Consider the following 19,699-nt stretch of genomic DNA (forward strand, 5'->3'; position numbering starts at 1 on the left):
GTTCAGCCGTTTTTCAGTCTATAAGGAACACACAAACAAACACAAATTGATTTCTATACCCACCACCGAAGGATGGGGATATATTACTTTCTTCATTCCGTTTGCACTACAGCGAAATATCCGTTTCCGACCCTTTAAAGTATATATATTCTTGATCAGCGTAAAAATCTAAGACGATCTAGACAAGTCCGCCCGTCTGTCCGTCTGTCTTTTGAAATCACGCTACAGTCTTTAAAACTAGAAAAAAATAGCTGAAACTTTGCATGGATTCCGTTTTTGTCCATAAGATGGGCTATATCGGACTATTTCTTGATATAGCCCCCATATAGACCGATCGGCCGATTAGGGTCTTGGGCCCATAAAAGCCACATTTATTATCCGATTTTGCTAAAATTTGGGACAGTGAAATGTGTTAGGCCCGATCCTCCGATTTGGGGTCTTAGGCCCCTTAAAGTCACATTTGTTATCCGATGTTGCTGAAATTTGGTATAGTGAGTTGTGTTAGGCCCTTCGACATCCTTCGTTAATTTGGCTCAAATCGGTCCAGATTTAGATATAGCTGTCATATAGACCGATCTCTCAATTTAGGGTCTTAGGCCCATAAAAGCCACATTTATTATCCGATTTTGCTGAAATTTGGGACAGTGAGTTGCGTTAGGCCCTTCGACATCCATCGTCAATTTGGCTCAGGTCGGTCCAGATTTGGATAAAGCTGCCATATAGACCGATCCTCGGATTTGGGGTCTTAGGCCCATAAAAGCCACATTTATTATCCGATTTTGCTGAAATTTAGGATTGTGAGTTGTCTTAGGCCCTTCGACATTCTTCATCAATTTGACTCAGATCGGTCCAGATTTGAATATAGCTGCCATATAGACCGATCCTCCGATTTAGGCTCTTAGGCCCATAAAAGCCACATTTATTATCCGATTTTGCTGAAATTTGGGACAGTGAGTTGTGTTAGGCCCTTTGACATTTTCTTCAATTTGACTCTGATCTGAACAGATTTGGATATAGCTGCCATATAGACCAAACTCTCGATTTAAGGTTTTGGGCCCATTAAAACGCGCATTTATTGTCCGATTTCACCGAAATTTGGGACAGTGAGTTAAGTTATGACCCTTGACATACTTCTGCAATACGGTACAGATCGGTCCAAATTTGGATATAGCTGCCATATAGACCGATCTCTCGGTTTTAGGTTTTGGGGCCATAAAAGGTGCATTTATTGTCCGATTTTGCTGAAATTTGGGACAATGCGTTGTATTAGACTCTCCGACATTTTTCTGCAACTTGGCCCAAATCGCCATATAGCTGCCATGTAGACCGATCTCCCGATTTAAAGTCTTGGCCCCACAAAAGGCGCATTTATAATCCGATTTCACTGAAATTTGATACAGTGACTTATGTTCGGCTTTTCGACATCCGTGTCGTATATGGTTCAGATCAGTTTATTTTTAGATATAGCTTCTAAAAAGACCAATATTTTGTTATACACAATTGAACAATAACTTGTCCTTATTAGTATTATAAGATTTCGGTATTTACTTCCAATGAGTTATTAGCCTTTTTGAGATTGACGAATCTATATACGCATCAAAAAAATTCCTTTTTGCTCGAATTGCCGTTTAGGCAAACTCGAAAAATTATACGAAAAATCGATTCGATATAGATAAACAGGCTATTAGTTGGAGGTCCTGATTGTCGGGCTCAAAACTCACTGGACTTTTTTCACCTCCACTTACCTTGGTATATTGGTAGCTCCGGGAGCCAAGTTAATAGCGTGTTCGGATTACCAGATTCGTGGGTTCAATGTATTTTTTTTATTCTCTCATTTCTATTTTCTTTGTCCCATTGTTGCAAACCTTGTGGTAACATAACCTTTAGAATTGACCAACTTATTTTTATTTTGTGTGATAATTTAACCGAAAATTAAACTGAGCACTCATAAATTTCAAACGTACGACCATTGCCCGATATTTTGTGGCACTGCAAAGGCCATTTGTGAATGGCAAAAAGTCTGACTCATTGTGTCATGGGATACTTTAGGAATTTTTTTTTTTGCCTTAGCATAAGCAAACAAAAGCCTTAAGGATAAGCTCAGTTGTTACAGTTACCTTTGGAAAATTCATGGTGGAAATTAATCACCGATAACAGGACCATTAGCCGACCATAAAGTCGAGCGGCTACTTCCATGTCAAAATAGAAGACCAGTGATCTAAGCTTTAGGTATTTATCGTTTAAACCACATCTAAGAAGGATATAGAATTTCTATACAATTTCTATAAAAAAAAAAAACTAAAAAGAAAAGATTTTTTCAATAAAGATGTATAAAAAGCTATGTTTTTTGTATATATAGAATTTATTTATTTTTTTTAATTGTTTTTCAGTTTTCTTATTTGTTGGTTAGACAAAATTTACAGTGATGTTTAGTGTGTTTTGTTGTTGTTTTTGTTTTTATGCATAATTTCACTTTTTTATTTTGAAGACATTTTATTTTTTGGGGGGAAACTTAAAAAAAAAATTGTAAAAAAAAATAAATTCGTCTTAAATTAAATAGTTATGACATTATTGTGTGTTTTTGTGTATATAATATTTTAAATATTTGTGTTTGCAGTTTTTTTTTTGTATAATTGTTGTGTTGTTTGATGTCTTCATATTCTTGAACATTTTCGTTTTTTATAAAAAAGGGATACATGATCTAATATAATTTTAAATTACGTATATAAAAACAAAAAAAAAAATACTTAAGCCATAGATATACAATTACCGATTTTTTTCTTGGAAAATATTTAAATTATTTATATTTTAGTTTGTTTTAATTTTAATTCTTACAAAAAAAGAACTTAAGGATTTAGAAGTTTAGTAGAAAAATATCTCAAACAAAATATAATTTGCAAAAATTTTCAAATTTTAAGCACATGTTCACTTTCTTTTCTGTGATTTTTATAAAATAATTTGATTTTGTTTTTAATAAGTATCATACGCTTCATTTTAAATAATTTTTTTGTTTCTTTGTTCTTCACACTTTGTTTTTTGTTTTTATAATATTTTCATTATATATATGCATTCTTGGGGTTGTTTATACATTAATCCAAAAAAAAAAAAAAAAAAAGTTTTCTGAGCTTTGTTTTAATAGCGTCCTCCTCATCATCATCATCAACATCCTGTTTGGCGCCTTTGCTTCACTTGTCAGCCAATTATCAGCTACGATTCGGTGTAGACCAAGCATTTCTTACCCTTGCCCACCGAGGCCAAGGCGTTGCCATTGGGACTCCAACTGACAGCATTCACCGCCGAGCTGTGAAATAATCCAGAACCATAACTTTTTTGTTTTAAAAGCCGTGCAATTTAGATTCACAGTTAACATATGGATGAGAAGAAGAAATAAATAGAAAACAGAAAAATAAAGCCAGAATGAAGAAAATAAGCAGGAAAGAGTTCTATGATTTAGATGAATTGTTTTTTTTTGAAAAACTATCATAAAGAAAGCAATGATGGAAGTATGTAAAAATGCAAAAGAAATGAAACTATGTCTGAAATACTATTTGAACTGAAGGTATCAAGTCTTTATATAATAAATTGAAAGAAAAGACAGGGTCCAAACAACAAAAACAAGTAAAAAGGCGATAAGTTCGGCCGGGACGAACTTTGGATACCCACCACCACCGGTATATATGTAAAACACCTGACACAACTCACTCTAACAAATTTTGGCGACATCGGACAATAAATGCGCCTTTTATGGGCCCAAACCTTAAATCGAGAAATCGGTCTATATTGCAGCTATATCCAAATCTACACCGATCTGGGCCAAATTGGAGAAGGACGTCAAAGAGTCTAACACAACACACTGTCTCAAGTTTCAGCGACATTGGCCAATAAATGCGCCTTTTATAGCCCCAAAACCTAAAACCGAGAGATCGGTCTAAATGACAGCTATATCCAAATCTGAACCGATTTGTGCCATATTGCAGAAGTATCTAGAGGATCTTAACCTTACTCACTGTCCCAAATCTCGGCGACATCGGACAATAAATGCGCTTTTTCTGACCCCAAAAACTAAAACCGAGAGATCGGTCTCTATGGCAGCGATATCCGAATCTGGACCGATCTGTGCCATATTGCAGAAGTATGTCAAGGGAGCTTAACTTCACGCAATGTTCCAAATTTCGGCGACATCGGATAAAAAATGCGCGTTTTATGGGCGCAAAACTTTAAACCGAGAGATGGGATGGATGGGGGTATACTAATGTAGTCAGGTCGTTGGGGCTTAGAAATCAGCCACATCGGTTCAGATCTGGATATAGCTCCCATCAAAACCGATCTCCCGATTTGAATTCTTGAGCCCATGGAAGCCACAATGTTTGTCCGATTTGGCTGAAATTTTGCTTCTCGAGCCTCAATTTATTTGTTATGGCTCCCAACAACTGTGCCAAGTATGGTTTATAACCTGATATAGCTCCCATATAAACCGATCTCCCGATTTGACTTATCGAGCTCTTAAAAGGCGCAATTTTTGACCGCTTTAAAGGATGTAGTATTTATTGAAAGGAAAAACATTAGGCGGAAGTCGATTCCACATACGAACGGTTCGGGCGAAATAAGACTTCTCTCTATCATGCATTGCAACCAATTACAAACGGCTCTGAGTTCCTGGAATGTCTAGTATCCCCGACAAACATCCTTACATCAGGAATAAGAAGACGAATATCAGACAAACACACCCCATGAAAGTACCAATAGAATAGCGCCAAACAAGCCACATTGTGAGGAAGTTCAAGGGGGCAAGAGAGTTGGATACCCTAGTGTCCCCAATCAACGCCATCGCTCTCCGCTGTACAAGGTCCAGTAGCTCTAGGGATGATTTTGAAGCTCCAGCCCATACATGTGAGTTGTAATCATTTTCGGTCGTATGAAAGTGGTGTAGATGTAACGAAGAACAGACGGAGTGAAGTAATTCTTACACCGTTAAAGGTGTATTTATGCCCAGAACATCAAGAGCTTCTGATTGCTCAACATCTAAAGCGTTAATAGACAAAGATGATCGAAATGGGTCAGCGAATCGTTTGTATGACAACAAATAGCACTGAGTCTTCCGTGCATTAAAATCTACTCGATTCGTTCGACCCCACTCAGAAATGGCCAGCAAATCCTGGTAGAGTGTATCATCCATAACCCACCTCTTGTCCTCAATCTCTCGAAAATTTGGCCTATGGTCGAATGAGTACGAATGACAGAGATTACTGTCATTCGCAAATGAATAGATCGGATTCGATGTCTGACTCAACAGATCGTTGATGAAAATAAGAAAAAGAGAAGGAGAAAGAAAATCACTGGGGTACAACTTCTGTCAATTTATGCTCATTGGATGAGAACCCATCTATAAAGTCTCGCCTAGTGCGATCTCTGAGAGAGCACGCAACAAATCGAACGAAGCCATTACCAACACCAAATGCGACAAGCTTTGATAGCAGCGCACCGTGCCAGACCCTATCAAATGCCTTGGAGATATCCAGAGCCACAACCTTAATCTCACCAAACTGGTGGATTGAGCGACTCCAACCTTCTGACAGAAGTGCCATGAGGTCGCCCGGAGAGCGATTTCTGCGGAACCCATACTGTTGGTCGCTAAGAAGCCCATTAGACTCTAAATACCTCACAAGATGGAGATTAACCATGCTCTCCATAACATTGTAGAGAGCGGAGCATATCGCAATTGGCCGATAATTCGCAGAGTTGTTTGCCTCACCCTTCTTGGGTATTGGCTGTACATTCGCAACCTTCCAACGCGCCGGGAAAACTGCTGCACGGTAGCAAGGTATGCCCGGGGATTTAGTTACGTCTAGATTCTCAAGAACCCTTTTAACTCCACGAGTTCGACAAAATATCAGGGGCATGATGCCAGATACATTTTCGATTGAGGGGAGTGGTTGATTGCTATCGGGCAGGGTAGAGTTTCCAGCATATACATCAGCCAAAAGGTTAGCCTTATCAACCGGGTCAGTGAACGTTTGATCGTCCTTAACAAGAATTGTAACAGATGAAGAACTACCCTTTACCCATTTCACAAACAACCAAGAGCTCCTACTTCTTCGTGTAGAAGCAAAAACCTTAGTACGCAGGCGCTGTTCGTAAAGAAATTTTCGCGCCTAAGCACATTGGCACACGAAGATCTTGCCTTCTTAGGCAGCAGTTCAGTATTGACATTCGTAGCCAAGCGCCACCTCTTTCGATCTGACAGCATCTCTGAATGTCTGGTTAAACCAACTTTATCGTTTGATTTAGCCGTTATAGTCTTAACGGAAATAAATGGCCTCATTCCATTTAAAATTATCTTCTCAATCATTTCAGCAGTAGCATTTATATCGTCATCTAAAAAACATAGTTTCCAATTAAAGTGCTGGAAGAATCCATTGAGCCCGACGCCACACAGCCCAACGTGCTTTTTTGTATAAAAATATTGACCGCTACGGGACTGGCAAGGAAACAGTACGAAGAGAAGAATACGAAAAAGATGCTGAAACAATGATGCAGAAAATCCGTGCCGCTTAAAACGTACTAAGAAGCTAGAAAAATAGCACACAAACCCGAGTCTTGTACTTTACTGCCAAAGTCCCTTCATATAGATCTCATATTTCCCCAATTGCCCTATATAACCGTTTTGAGGGTTGTTAGGTGGTGCGGTGGACGCAAACAAAATATTAATACTATAATCTTTTTCATCTACCTAAGACCCATATTCTACCAATGGGTTAAAAGTCCGTTTGAAAGGTTTTTTAATACACGTCAGATTAAGGGTTTTGTTGATGGGGCGTACCCTACCCAATTTTTCTCTACACTCCTATTTTGGGGTAAGCAGAACCAATCAGTGCTGCCCCCGGCGGATCTGCCGATCATGAAAATATAAGTTTAAGAGCGAGGAGTCGCCTTGTAATGGTGATGTAAACCCATCACAATAGAAATAGTGGTAATTCCGTTTATAAGGTCAAGAAATATTGATATACGAATCCCCTGCAAGAAAAAGTTACTTCAGTTAGATATTAAGACTGAAGGCGATCCGTATATCAATATTTTTAGGTCTTGCAAACGGAATGACTATATAAGTCATTCTGTTAACTTTTATGCAAAAGAGAAAGATATGAGCCCTATTTTGTGTTTGTCATTTACCTACAATGGAGGCCATCGTAGCCCAGAGGCTACCATGTCCGCATATGACACTGAACGCTTGGGTTCGAATCCTGGCGAGAAAATGTGTTTCAAGAAAAAGAAGAAAAAAAAAACTTTATTTGTCCGATATGTCTCAATTGGATTTCCCAATGCCCTACGGAAAGCCTTACTCGTTTCATAGACAACGCGATTTTATCAGATAATGTGCCTACTTAGGATGTATGTACCATCAAGAGACTATAAAGAGTAGATTTACAGATCTATATTTCGAAGTGCTATAAACAATATGAAGAGTCCAGAATACTCTCGCAATTTCTAGTGGTGCGTATAGAAACATTACAACAAAACATAATGAATGGTGAATGAAAAACTACTTGTAAGGATATTAAACTAAAAAATAATAGAGTATGCTAAAATAAAAATTAAATAACCGTTAAAAAACTAAATTTTTACTTACGCATGTCCTTTTAGTTCTGATTCTAAATTGCCCATGACATTCCATATGTAAATAACGCCATCGGAGGAGCCACAGGCAATTTTTGTGGCATTCATATTAAATGAGGCACGGGCCCAATCACAGCTTAGTTTAAAATGTTCATTACTAAGAAATCAAAAAAAAAAGAATAGAAAAAACTTTAGTAGCAACAAACAAAGTCATAAATATAACAAAAAGACATGGTAATTAAATAATAGGGGTATTCACTGCAGGCTATGAAAAAGATTTTGATTGAAAACCATTCTCACAAAGATTAATGGTACTAATTAAATATTTTTATAAGTATTTGTATAGTTTATTACCTAATTTAAATATTTTTTCTGTTTCTTTTTTCTAAGGAATACCCCAATTATTAATAATTGCGTTTTATAAATGTTTATACAACATTGTATGGGAATGGTGGAAACTTACGAAAATGTGGAAATAACTTGATTTTTACGTAAATCTAAAAGTTTTATAGTATCATCACGTACTGAACAAATGAGGTAATTACAATCTGAAAAATAAGCAAATTATTATTAGAATCATTAGAATGGGTATATCAATAAAAAACTTTTTAGCGTTAAGATACAAAAGAGACTAAGACTCAATAATTATTTTTTTTTAATTGAATCTTTCATAAATGAAAATAACAATAAGTTAACAAATTTTACCAAAGTAAATAACCTGTTTGAGTTTACATTTACTAAGAATAATTTTGGATTTACAATTATTCAAAATATTATTATTATATTTTTAACATTTTCTGCAGAAAATTTTATACGAGATTCAAAGTGTTGGTCCTTTGAGGCGCACATGTCCTTCAAAGTTCAAAAGATCTCGAGCAAAAGTGTTGGGTCGTTTAAATCTTTATGAGTATTAGCGTTCCTGGCACACCAAGGGGCACTGACGATGCTTCGTAAAGATTGGCAGATTGTCTTCTTTGCAGTTTGTTGATATTTATGACACATGCTGTACCCCAGAGCTGAATGCCATTCGTCCATATTGGTTTAATTATGCTTTTTTTTTATAGCAAAACGTTGTATTCATGTTGAAGCTTTGAATGGTGACCAATGAGTCAATGCAGTTGGCTTGTTTTAAGCTTTATTTGGATTAACTTTCCATTTATATGATCAGTCCAAGATAGGCGTCTATCTAAATGTATTCCCAGATATATTATTTTATCTTTTTGGGATATCGTAGAGTTGAATATTTCAATTGGGCGGGCAAGATTCTCTATTAAGAGTAAAAGTTACATGGGTGCATTTACTAGCAATCATTACAATTCTCCATTTCTGGAGTCATTGTTCTAGCTCACGGAAGTGTATTTGTAACTCTTGTATCGGATTACGATGAATGGTCATAAAAGCGGTATCATCTGAAAAAGTCGACGTGACCGTTGTGTCGGTAATAGGCATGTCTGAATTATATAAAATGTTTAGAGATGTCTATGAACAACGATGAACAGTGCTGTTTGTTCTCATATGCTTCTCTTATAGAAGTTGTTATACGGTGCACTTGTTCTGCGGTACTATAGCTCTCTCAAAAACCGAACTGGTGATCGGGTAGTTGTTGTTGTTGTAGCAGTTTATTGTGTACTATCTTTCGTCTGCTTGATTCTGTTGAGTGTCAAGACCCAGGAACTCCGCGACTAAGATGGGGTGCGTCCACAGGGATCTGGGTCTGAGTCGAGTGGGTCTGGCCGGGCAGTTAAACAGGTGACGTGTATCGTGCGGTCCCTGGTTACAATCGGGACATACATCTTGCATGTCGGCATCAATCCTAGCTCTGTGGGAATTGAGGCGGCTGCATCTGCCGGAACGTAATTGAGCCAGAACCACTCTGGTTTGCCGGGGGAGGTCGATTTCTTCGGGTGCAATGGGTGGCGGTCGTTCTCCAAGGACTACATTCACCCGGTAGGCAATTAACGCGTCTGCTACCGTGTCTGCATGAATGTTGTTCAGACCCGCTTGAAATGCCGCTTGATCTAGAGGTTCTCTCTTGTAGCGCTGGTCCTCACGCTCTAGATCGTGTAGATCTACCTTAAGGCTTCTGGGCGGTGGGTATCAATCCACAAGATGATGATTTGGATGATTTCTGCGATAACAGCCCAAAAGGTATTGCTTAGACAGCATGTAGTTTGTCTTCGCAGTGGTAGGATCTTTGTCTCCTGATGGAGGTGGTCCACATGAGAACTGAGGAGACAGCCCGTCCCAGTTCGGAGGGCAGCATTCTGACAGATCTGAATATTATTCCACTGCGTGTCACAAAGTTGACGTGACCACACTGGCGCTGCATAACTTACCACAGACCGGCCAATTGCTTTGTACGTGGTCAACAAGGTTTCTTTGTCTGCACCCCAAGTGCTGCCAGCGAGTGACTTGAGGACCTTGTTTCTGCTTTTGACTTTATTGCAGATTGCTGTGACATGTGGGGAGAAAGTGTAGGAGCTGTCAAATGTGACGCCAAGTATTTTGGGACACTTGATGGTCGGAATCATTTCTCCATCGACCATCACAGTCAGCTCAGTATTCACCTCACGCGTATTTGTAGTGAACAGTGTGGCTGAAGATTTGGTGGCGGATATCTTCAGATTTCTTGCAGCGAAATATGAGGCAAGCTCGTTGAGGTAGACGTTCAACCTATCGCAGATGTCATCAATGGGTGGGGGCCTGATGCCATGATCGTACAATCGTCCGCATATGATACGATCTCTATGCCGTCTGGAGGAGGTGGGATGGAGGATAGGTAGAGGTTAAACAGAGCCGGAGATATCACCCCACCTTGGGGAACTCCCTGTTTTACTCTACGGTGTTTTGACTTCTTATCCCTAAATTCCACAAATGACTGGCGGACACACAGATAATTCGCGACCCAACATTTCAGGCCTGGCTGGAGGGAGGTGTTGGCGATGTCCTCAAATAATTTGGCACGGCTGACCGTGTCGAATGCCTTAGATAGGTCCAGTGCCACGAGGATCGTCCTATCACATGGCCTGGGTTGATTGAAGCCACGGCAAATTTGTGTGGTGATGGCATGCAAAGCTGTTGTTGTGCTGTGCAGTCTCCGAAATCCGTGTTGATGCTCGGCGAATGGAAATTCTCCTACGAGGCTCGGGAGGAGTAATGCCTCAAGCGTCTTAGCCACTGGTGAGAGAAGGGAGATTCAGTAGCGGGATCACTCTGCCCATTTTCCAGACATCGGGAACTATAAGAGTGTTCAATGACAGGTTAAGGACAGTGGTAAGGTACTCAACTCCAGGTAAATCCAGATTCTTCAGCATCAATGTAGAGATTCCGTCGGGGCCCAACGCCTTGGAAGATTTGGCGCCACGGATGACATTCGTAACTTCGCCCACGGTAAACTGTGATGGCTGGAGACCACGAATACGGCGAATGGGTGATCGGGTATTACGTTGTTGTTCAATATATAAGTTTTTATTTTAGCCAGTAAATTTTTTATTCAAATAATTTTGATAAAATTTACATGAGACATATGGGTCTATAGGACTTTATTTGTGTAGGGTCCTTGCCGGCTTTCTGGATCATAATTATTTCAGATTGTTTCCAAGATTGGGGGAAATATCCCAGACGTAATATAGTGTTGAAGAGGAATAATAATATTTTAACAGCTGATTGTGGAAACTCTTTTATAATTTTTGCGTTAATGCCATCGCCACCTGTCGATTTCTTGGAATTCAAATATTTTATAAATAATGCGATTTATTTAAGCGTCAAACGCAATGGATTGTTAACTGTATTTACTGCTGAGCATTAAAAAGTTGTAGTTTAAAGGTTTGGAACGACGAAACTTTATACTTCAATGATTAGGTGTAAAAACTTTTTCAAGGAAAAATTGCAAAAGCGTTAATTTTTTCTTCTTCATTCTTTGCCCAGGAGCCAGATTCCAGACGTACTGGAGATTGGTGAGCAACGCTTTTTGTGACTTTCCAGAGATTAAAGTCATTTGCTTCGGATAGTTCCAAGCTACGTAAGTAGTTCTTGAGTTCGAGTTCTTCAGCTTTCCTCTGACTTCTATTCAAGTTCGGAGATCGATGAGTTTGATATTCTCTTTTTATACCCACCACCGAAGGATGGGGGTATATTCATTTTGTCATTCCGTTTGCAACACATCGAAATATCTATTTCCGACCCTATAAAGTATATATATTCTTGATCAGCGTAAAAATCTAAGACGATCTAGACATGTCCGTCCGTCTGTCTGTTGAAATCACGCTACCGTCTTAAAAAATAGAGATATTGAGCTGAAATTTTGCACAGATTCTTTTTTTGTCCATAAGCAGGTTAAGTTCGAAGATGGGCTATATCGGACTATATCTTGATATATCACCCATATAGACCGATCCGCCAATTTAGGGTCTTAGGCCAATAAAAGCCACATTTATTATCCGATTTTGCTGAAATTTTGGGCAATGAGTTGTGTTAGGCCTTTCGAGATCCTTCGTCAGTTTAGCTCAGATCGGTCCAGATTTGGATATAGCTGCCATATAGACCGATCCTCCGATTTAGGGTCTTTGGCCACTAAAAGCCACATTTATTATCCGATTTTGCTGAAATTTGGGACAGTGAGTTGTGTTAGGCCCTTCGACATCCTGCGTCAATTTGGCTCTGATCGGTTTAGATTTGGATATAGCTGCCATATAGACCGATCCTCCGATTTTCGTCTAAGGCCCATAAAAGTCACATTTACTATCCGATTTCGCTGAAATTTGGGACAGTGAGTTTCGTTAGGCCCTTCAAAATCCTCCGTCAGTTTAGCTCAGATCGGTCCAGATTTGGATATAGCTGCCATATAGACCGATCCTCCGATTTAGGGTCTTAGGCCAATAAAAGCCACATTTATTATCCGATTTTGCTGAAATTTGGGACACTGAGTTGTGTAAGGCCTTTCGACTTCCTTCATTAATTTGGCTCAGATCGGTTCAGATTTGGATATAGCTGCCATTAGACCGATCCCCCGGTTTAGGGTCTTAGACCCACAAAAGCCACATTTATTATCCGATTTTGATGAAATTCGGGACAGTGAGTTGGGTTAGGCCCTTCGACATCTTTCTTCAATTTGGTCCAGATCGGTTCAGATTTGGAGATAGCTGCCATATAGACCGATTTCTTGATTTATGGTTTTGGACCCATAAAATGCTCATTTATTGTCCGATGTCGCCGAAATTTGGGACAGCGAGTTTAGTTAAGCTCCTTGGCATACTTCTGCAATATCGCACAGATCGGTCCAGATTTGAATGTAGCTGCCATATAGACCGATCTCTCGATTTAAGGTTTTGGGACCATAAAAGAGGCATTTATTGTCCGATTTCGCCGAAATTTGGGACATTGCTTTGTGTTGGGTTCTTCGACATTTTATGCAACTTGGCCCAAATCGGTCCAGATTTGGATATAGCTGCCATGTAGACCGTTATCTCGATTTAAAGTCTTGGCCCCATTAAAGGCACATTTATAATCCGATTTCACTGAAATTTGACACAGTAACTTATGTTAGGCTTTTCGACATCCGTGTCGTATATAGTTCAGATCGGTTTATTTGAGATATAGCTAGTGTACTTATTAGTATATGGTCCAAATCGGAACTAATTTTGATATAACTGATATGGGACATAAGGTATGAAATTTTCACCGAATTTTGATGAAAGATGGTTTATATATATATACCCGAGGTGGTGGGTATCCAAAGTTCGGCCCGGCCGAACTTAACGCCTTTTTACTTGTTTTGAGTAATATTTTGTCTCTGATGAGGGTATCGATACTAGTTGAGTGCATTGGTGAGGAGCTTTGTTGTAACAGGAATTTTGTGAAAAGTACGTTAATTGTTTTAGTTAAAACGTCGGTGAATAATTTGACTGCCTTCTCTATATCATCTTGTGATTACAATGGAATTTCCCCAGCTTAATGAGTCCAAATGTATTTCTCCAGTATGTGATCGAATTATAGTGGTTATTTTAACTTCTAGAGTCCAGCAGAGTGAGGATCGTTGGGAAGTGATCAGATGTAAGGTTTAACGATGGACGAACTATCATGTTTTCGCGTTATATGTTTCCAACGAGCGCGAAGTCAATTAGGTCTGGAGTTATGTTAAGATCCGTGGGCCAATAGTTTGGTTGTCCACTTGAAATAGCGTTCAGCTTGGAAGATGTTATAGTGCTGTGGAGTTGTCTGCCTCTGGGTGTAATTTGGCGTGAGCCCCAAAATCCGGACGGAATTTTGGGAACCCACCATGATGGACTCTGTTAAAATATAGGAGTTATATCTGGTTACAGACCGACTTTGAGAGTCATAACAGAACACTATATGCAAAATTTCAGCCAAATCGGATAAAAATCGCGGCTTGTAAAGGCTCAAGAAGTAAAATCGGGAGATCGATTTATATGGGAGTTATATCAGGTTATCCACCGATTCGAACCATACTTGATACAGTTGTTGGAAGTCACAACAGAATTGAGGCTTCCAAGGGCTAAAGGGCTATATGGGAACTATATCAGGTTCTTCTGATTGATGTCAACTGTACTTCGCACAGTTGTTGAAAGTCATAACAGAACACTATGTGGAAAAATTTCAGCTCAATCGGACAAAAAATTGTGGCTTCCAGGTGCTCAGGAAGTCAACTCTGTAATTCGGTTTATATGGGAGCTATATCAGATTATAGACCGATTCGGTCCGTACTTGGCACATTTGATTTCAACCAAATCGGATGAAAATTGAGGCTTCCAGGGGCTAAAGTAGGCCTAATCGGGAGATCGGTTTATATCGGAGCTATATCCAAATCTGAACCGATAAGACCCAATTACTTTTTGGGCAACCCAATACATAAGTATTAAGTATCTGTGCAAAATTGCAAGCGATTTCGACAGACGTACGAACGGACATGGCTAAATCGAGTCAGAATGTCGAGTCGATCAGAAATATATATACTTCATAGGGTCCTAGTTCAACATTTCGAGGGGTTACAAATGGAAGGACTACGACTAGATTCCTATGGTGGTTGGTATAAAAATAGCATCGGTGACAGCATGCAACCCTGCTTCATTCCTTTGTCGATACCGAAAGGTCTGCTCTCTTTTCCATTGAAACGGACTGAATCTTCACCAGCTCCCTTACAGCTCCCTTAGTGTCACGATTTTTTCCGGGTTTCCCCTATTCAACAGCGTGCTCCACATTGAACTTGGGGAAACTGTGTCAAAAGCACGCCAAGTTCTGCAGACTGTTCAATGATTATGCGCAGGGAATGAATGTGGTCGGCACAAGAACGTTCTGACCGAAAACCGGCCTGTTTCTTACTTAAAAATGCTTTCAAGTGCAGGCGAAATACGCTGCAGAAGGAGACTTGAAATCACTTTAATTATTGCGTTTAGCAATGTAATTCCCCTCCAGTTCTTTCACTGGGTAAAGTCACCCTTCTTTGGGATTGTGACATTGATTCAATTCTTCTATTCCGATCACCCCAATACCTCCCTGAGTTTCGGGGTGATCGTTTGAGCTACGTGGCATGCCCCTACCGCAACAGTTCAGCAGATATTTTATCAGGGCCAGCTGGTTTGCAGTTGTTGAGTGAGACCAGAACGGCCTCAATTTCTTCGCAGGTGGGTGGGGGTCTGAAAAGGTCGGAGCTTACGTTCTCGTTTGTCCTTCGGGGCTAAAGAAAACGCACCATCGCTCTAATTGCTGTTCGGGTGTTATTAATTCCGATCCGTCCTTATTTGCCGCTCATTTGCTTTACTGACTCGTAGACACCGGGCATGTTTCCAATATTAGCTGCATTTTCGACTTGTTCTGCCAGCATATTAAAATATATTCGCTTATCTCTGCGAACTAGACGCTTGACCAGCGAGGCGGAGGCGCGATATTAAGTTCTGGCCGCTATTTTAGTTACACTTGATTTTGCCGGTAGCAGAGCCTTGCGTAGACGTTTCTGGTGTTATATTTCCTCTATAGTTTCGTTGCTTATCCATGATTTATGGGATCGTTGAGCAATGCCTATGACAGAAGTGACCGTCTCCGTACATGTTGCTGTTACGTCAGCCCATGTATGGGTGTTAGTTTGCAATTTCTCCATTAATGTTGTATTCGCGCGCTATTTCGGGGTCTTTTATGTTTAAGACGTTGAACTTGGTGCTTTTTGTTTGAGTCTTTCTCACGACGGCTGGGCGTAGAGTGGCCACTAAGAGCATGTGGTCACTACCTATGTCGGCTCCTCGTCTAGTTTTCACATCCATCGGCGAACCCAGAAAGAGTTTGCTGATAAGTATGTGGCCGATTTGATTTCGGTTGTTTCCATCTGGTTATTCCCAAGTAGATTTGAGTATATTTTTATGGGGGAATTTTGTGCCTCCAATAAAGAGGCGGTTTCTTGTCCAGAAATCAACCAATATATCATTCCTGGTATCGCCAAGTCCTTGCATTCCCATGATTGATTATAGAATATTGTTGTTATTGGCCTGGGTTCCAATCCTGGCGAGACCATTAGAAAAAATGTTCAGCGGTGATTTTCCCCTCCTAATGGTGGCAACATTTGTGAGGTACTATGCCATGTAAAATTTCTCTCCAAAGAGGTGTCGCACTGAGGCACGCCCTTCGGACTATAAAAAGGAGGCCCCTTATCATTGAGCTTAAACTTGAATCGGACTGCACTCATTGATATGTGAGAAGTTTGCCCCTGTTCATTAAACTTGTTATGGGAGATTTCAATGCCAAAAAATTCAAATTTTGCCCATGACCATTCCACTAAGGAACAGGAGCAAACTTCTCACATATCAATTAGTGGAATGTTCCTGGGCAATATTTGCATTTTTTGGCATTAAATTCTCCCATAACAAGTTTAATGTCTTCTTTTGGTAGAGAGCGTGTCACCGAGTCGAGTTGGGAATAAATTTGATCCTTTTTTTGATAGTCATCGGGTTTGGTTGGCGCGTAGCATAACACAATGAATATTTTGCGGAATTTTGAATTTAATCTTGCCGTCCAAAAGCTTTCAGATATAACATTGCGTGATAGAAGAACTCGCTTTGCTTTCGGCGGCAGTAAAAGACCGACCCCATTTATTCGATGGATTTCATTGCCTGAAAAAATGACCTTGAAGATCCATAGTTCAGGATTTCGGCCATCGTACTTCACTTAAACCGAGGATGTCTAGGTTGAAGTATGACATCTCGTTCTGGGCTTGGTAAAGTCTCGACGCTTCTGAGAGAGTTCTGACGTTCCATGCTCCAATAATAAACCGTGTTCTGAATTCATAGGTCGTCATGGGAGGGTTGTCAGTTACTTTATTTCTTGTTAATGTTTCTGTAATCGTGTTTTTTTAGATGGATAGCAGATTGGGTTGTCGCTTCGGTTCCTAGTGCTGGGGCTGCCAGCGACCCTCTAGGCCGGTCTTTCTTGATGGTGAATTTTCTGAAGATCTGCGAGCGTAGACGTTGGCCATTTCCTTTGGCTCATCTGCTGCCGACCCTATTGCACGAAGCCATCGTGATCGTGTTTGTATCCATGCAAGCGGGACACTCCCCGCTTGTGCTAAATTGTTGGTTCGCACCGCATACTTTATTTCTGCGGTACCCGTCATATCTTATGAGCTTTCTTCAACCCACCACCTGGGGAGGCGTCCGATGGGAAAAGTAGCAGGGAACCGATGTTCATCCTCAGGGTTAACTTATTGCAGAAGATATAATTGATTTGTTCACCACATCCAGTTTAAAGCAACTCCATGGTGATCAACTCAATTATCGCCCTCGCAATAAATAAAACCGGAGGATGAACATCGGCAATGTCAGACCAACTTCAATAAAGAGTTAAATAAAATAGTTAAAAAAATTAAAATAATTAAAGAAACAAAATATTTTCCTTTTTATGTGTTTCCTTTTTCTTAATTTTAAATTTTTATTAAATTATTAAACATTTTTTATATTTTTTTTTTTTTCTATTCTTACCTTTTGATAAATCCAATGAGGTAATTTTGGCATTCATCAAAACATCATCGGCCTGCTTCTCCGTACGTATATCCCAAAAACGGATCTTTTTATCATAATGACCGCTAATGATGGTCGAACCTAAACTATCGGTGGTAACGAGATCATTACAACTGGATCCAGCAAATTTCGTTTCTATGCAGGCTATACTACGCAGATCCCAGATTTTCAAAGTTCGATCATGACTACCAGTGACCACTTTAACGGGTTCCTGAATATATTTAGCTGCCATCACTTTACCACTGTGACCAGTCAAGGTGTGCTGCAAAGATAAACGAAGAAGAAGAAATTTAATAATTGGAATATTCAAATTAAAATGTATATGTTGGGTTGCCCAAAAAGTAATTGCGGATTTTTTAAAAGAAATTAAATGCATTTTTAATAAAACTTAGAATGAACTTTAATTAAATATACTTTTATTACACTTTTTTTCTAAAGCAAGCTAAAAGTAACAGCTGATAACTGACAGAAGAAAGAATGCAATTACAGAGTCACAAGCTTTAAAAAAAATTTGTCAAAATTTGTCAAAATCCGCAATTACTTTTTGGGCAACCCAATATAAGTATGATCTGGACTAACTTTGCATATTTTGCATGGTAAAGCAATAACCTCAACCCACTGAATATGCGATAATTAAATATTCTAGAATAATAAGCTTATTCTGCTCCAATGTTTACGAGTTAGTTGATGAAGAATACATATTTTTGCAACATTTGATATTCGCATTTCTTTAGTTTATTCCCGATATGGTCAAGACAACCAATAACCTTTACATAAATGCTTCGCACTAATCCTGTGCTACTTTGTAACATGATTTCCTGATACCAGTTAACGCATGTTTTCAATGGAACGGATTTCGTTGTTCTCTTCTTTGCCTTTTGCCTTATTTAAGCCAAAACAAAATCACTTTACATTTTTATGGTAAGCCTTGAGGCTCCGGCCTGCCATATATGTGTCCATATCTCTTATACGCTTTAAAATACAACAGGAAATTAATCAGCGCTCCAGTTGTAACAGCCACGAATTTTGTTCGCAACACCAGCGCCACCAACTGCATATTCTTACAGTATCGGGTCCAAAGATTACAGAGAAAGAAGAAAAGAAAGGTGAGTTTCTAATGATTAACTCTTTAATGTAAATTTTACATTAACACTACACCTCTTACTTTACTTTAATTGGCTACGACAGAATATTTGTTCAACTAGCCGAACGTAGAATAGCGTTCCAAGCGCCTCGATCTTCTGCGCTCATTCTAAAATCTCTGACATCAAGTTTCAAGGTGTCTCCCATCACTTGATCTTTCCATCGGGATTTTGGTGGTTCCGATTAGCGTGTACCATCGTGTGTCCCTTTAAAAGACTTCTTTGCTGGAGCTTCTTCATCCATTCTGACAACATGACCTAGCCAACGCAGCCGTTGTATTTGGATGCGTGTAACCATCATATCGTCGTCATACAGCTGGTGGTTCATACGACGCCTATATTCTCCATAAACGCAACTGGAAGAATTTACGAAGAATCTTTCTCTCAAACACTCCAAGTACTGCCTCATCTGCTTTCACAAGTACCCATGCCTTAGAACCATATAACAACACGGGTAGTATCAGTGTCTTGTACAGTGTAATCTTCGACTGTCGAGAGGTGACCGTGTTTCTAAACTGCTTACTTAGTCCAAAGTACCATCTGTTTGCCAGTATTATTCTTCGCTTTATCTCAAAACTGGTGTCATTCGTTTCGGTTACGGCGGTGCCGAGGTAGATAAACTTACTGACTGTCTCAAAGTTGTGGTTCCCAACTTTCTCCATTTTCTTTATCTGCTCGGTTGTGCAATGCTTTTTGGGAGTTGAAACCATCCATTTCGTTTTGTCTCCATTTACTGCCAGACCCATTTTCACTGACTCCCTTTCGATTCTTTCAAAGGCAGCAGTTACTACTTCCGGTGACCGACCTATGATGTCGATGTCATCGGCATAGGCGAGTAGCATGTGTTCTTTTGTGATTAGTGTGCCATATCTATTCACATATGCATCTCGTATAATCTTCTCCAGCAGGATGTTAAAGAGATCA

The 19,699-nt window shown here is 39.6% G+C and overlaps 1 protein-coding gene across 4 annotated transcripts in view; it reads right to left on the reverse strand.

Annotated features, from left to right (window-relative positions):
• Nucleotides 1-2,633: 2,633 nt before the first annotated feature.
• Nucleotides 2,634-19,699, reverse strand: part of LOC106093040 (autophagy-related protein 16) — a 552,907-nt gene continuing 535,841 nt past the window's right edge. For 3 of the 4 annotated variants that reach the window (XM_059361853.1, XM_059361851.1, XM_059361850.1), the window contains exons 7-10: nt 17,595-17,895; nt 8,078-8,162; nt 7,628-7,771; nt 2,634-3,325 (exon numbers count right to left, since the gene is read on the reverse strand). In XM_059361853.1, coding sequence (XP_059217836.1) covers nt 3,208-3,325; nt 7,628-7,771; nt 8,078-8,162; nt 17,595-17,895 — 648 coding nt within the window. In that variant the 3' untranslated portion in view covers nt 2,634-3,207. The remainder of the gene's footprint in view (nt 3,326-7,627; nt 7,772-8,077; nt 8,163-17,594; nt 17,896-19,699) is intronic. The other variant, XM_059361852.1, reaches the window with a different exon arrangement.

The sequence above is a fragment of the Stomoxys calcitrans genome, chromosome 2 (genome assembly GCF_963082655.1).
Source record: "Stomoxys calcitrans chromosome 2, idStoCalc2.1, whole genome shotgun sequence".
Classification (NCBI taxonomy): domain Eukaryota; kingdom Metazoa; phylum Arthropoda; class Insecta; order Diptera; family Muscidae; genus Stomoxys; species Stomoxys calcitrans.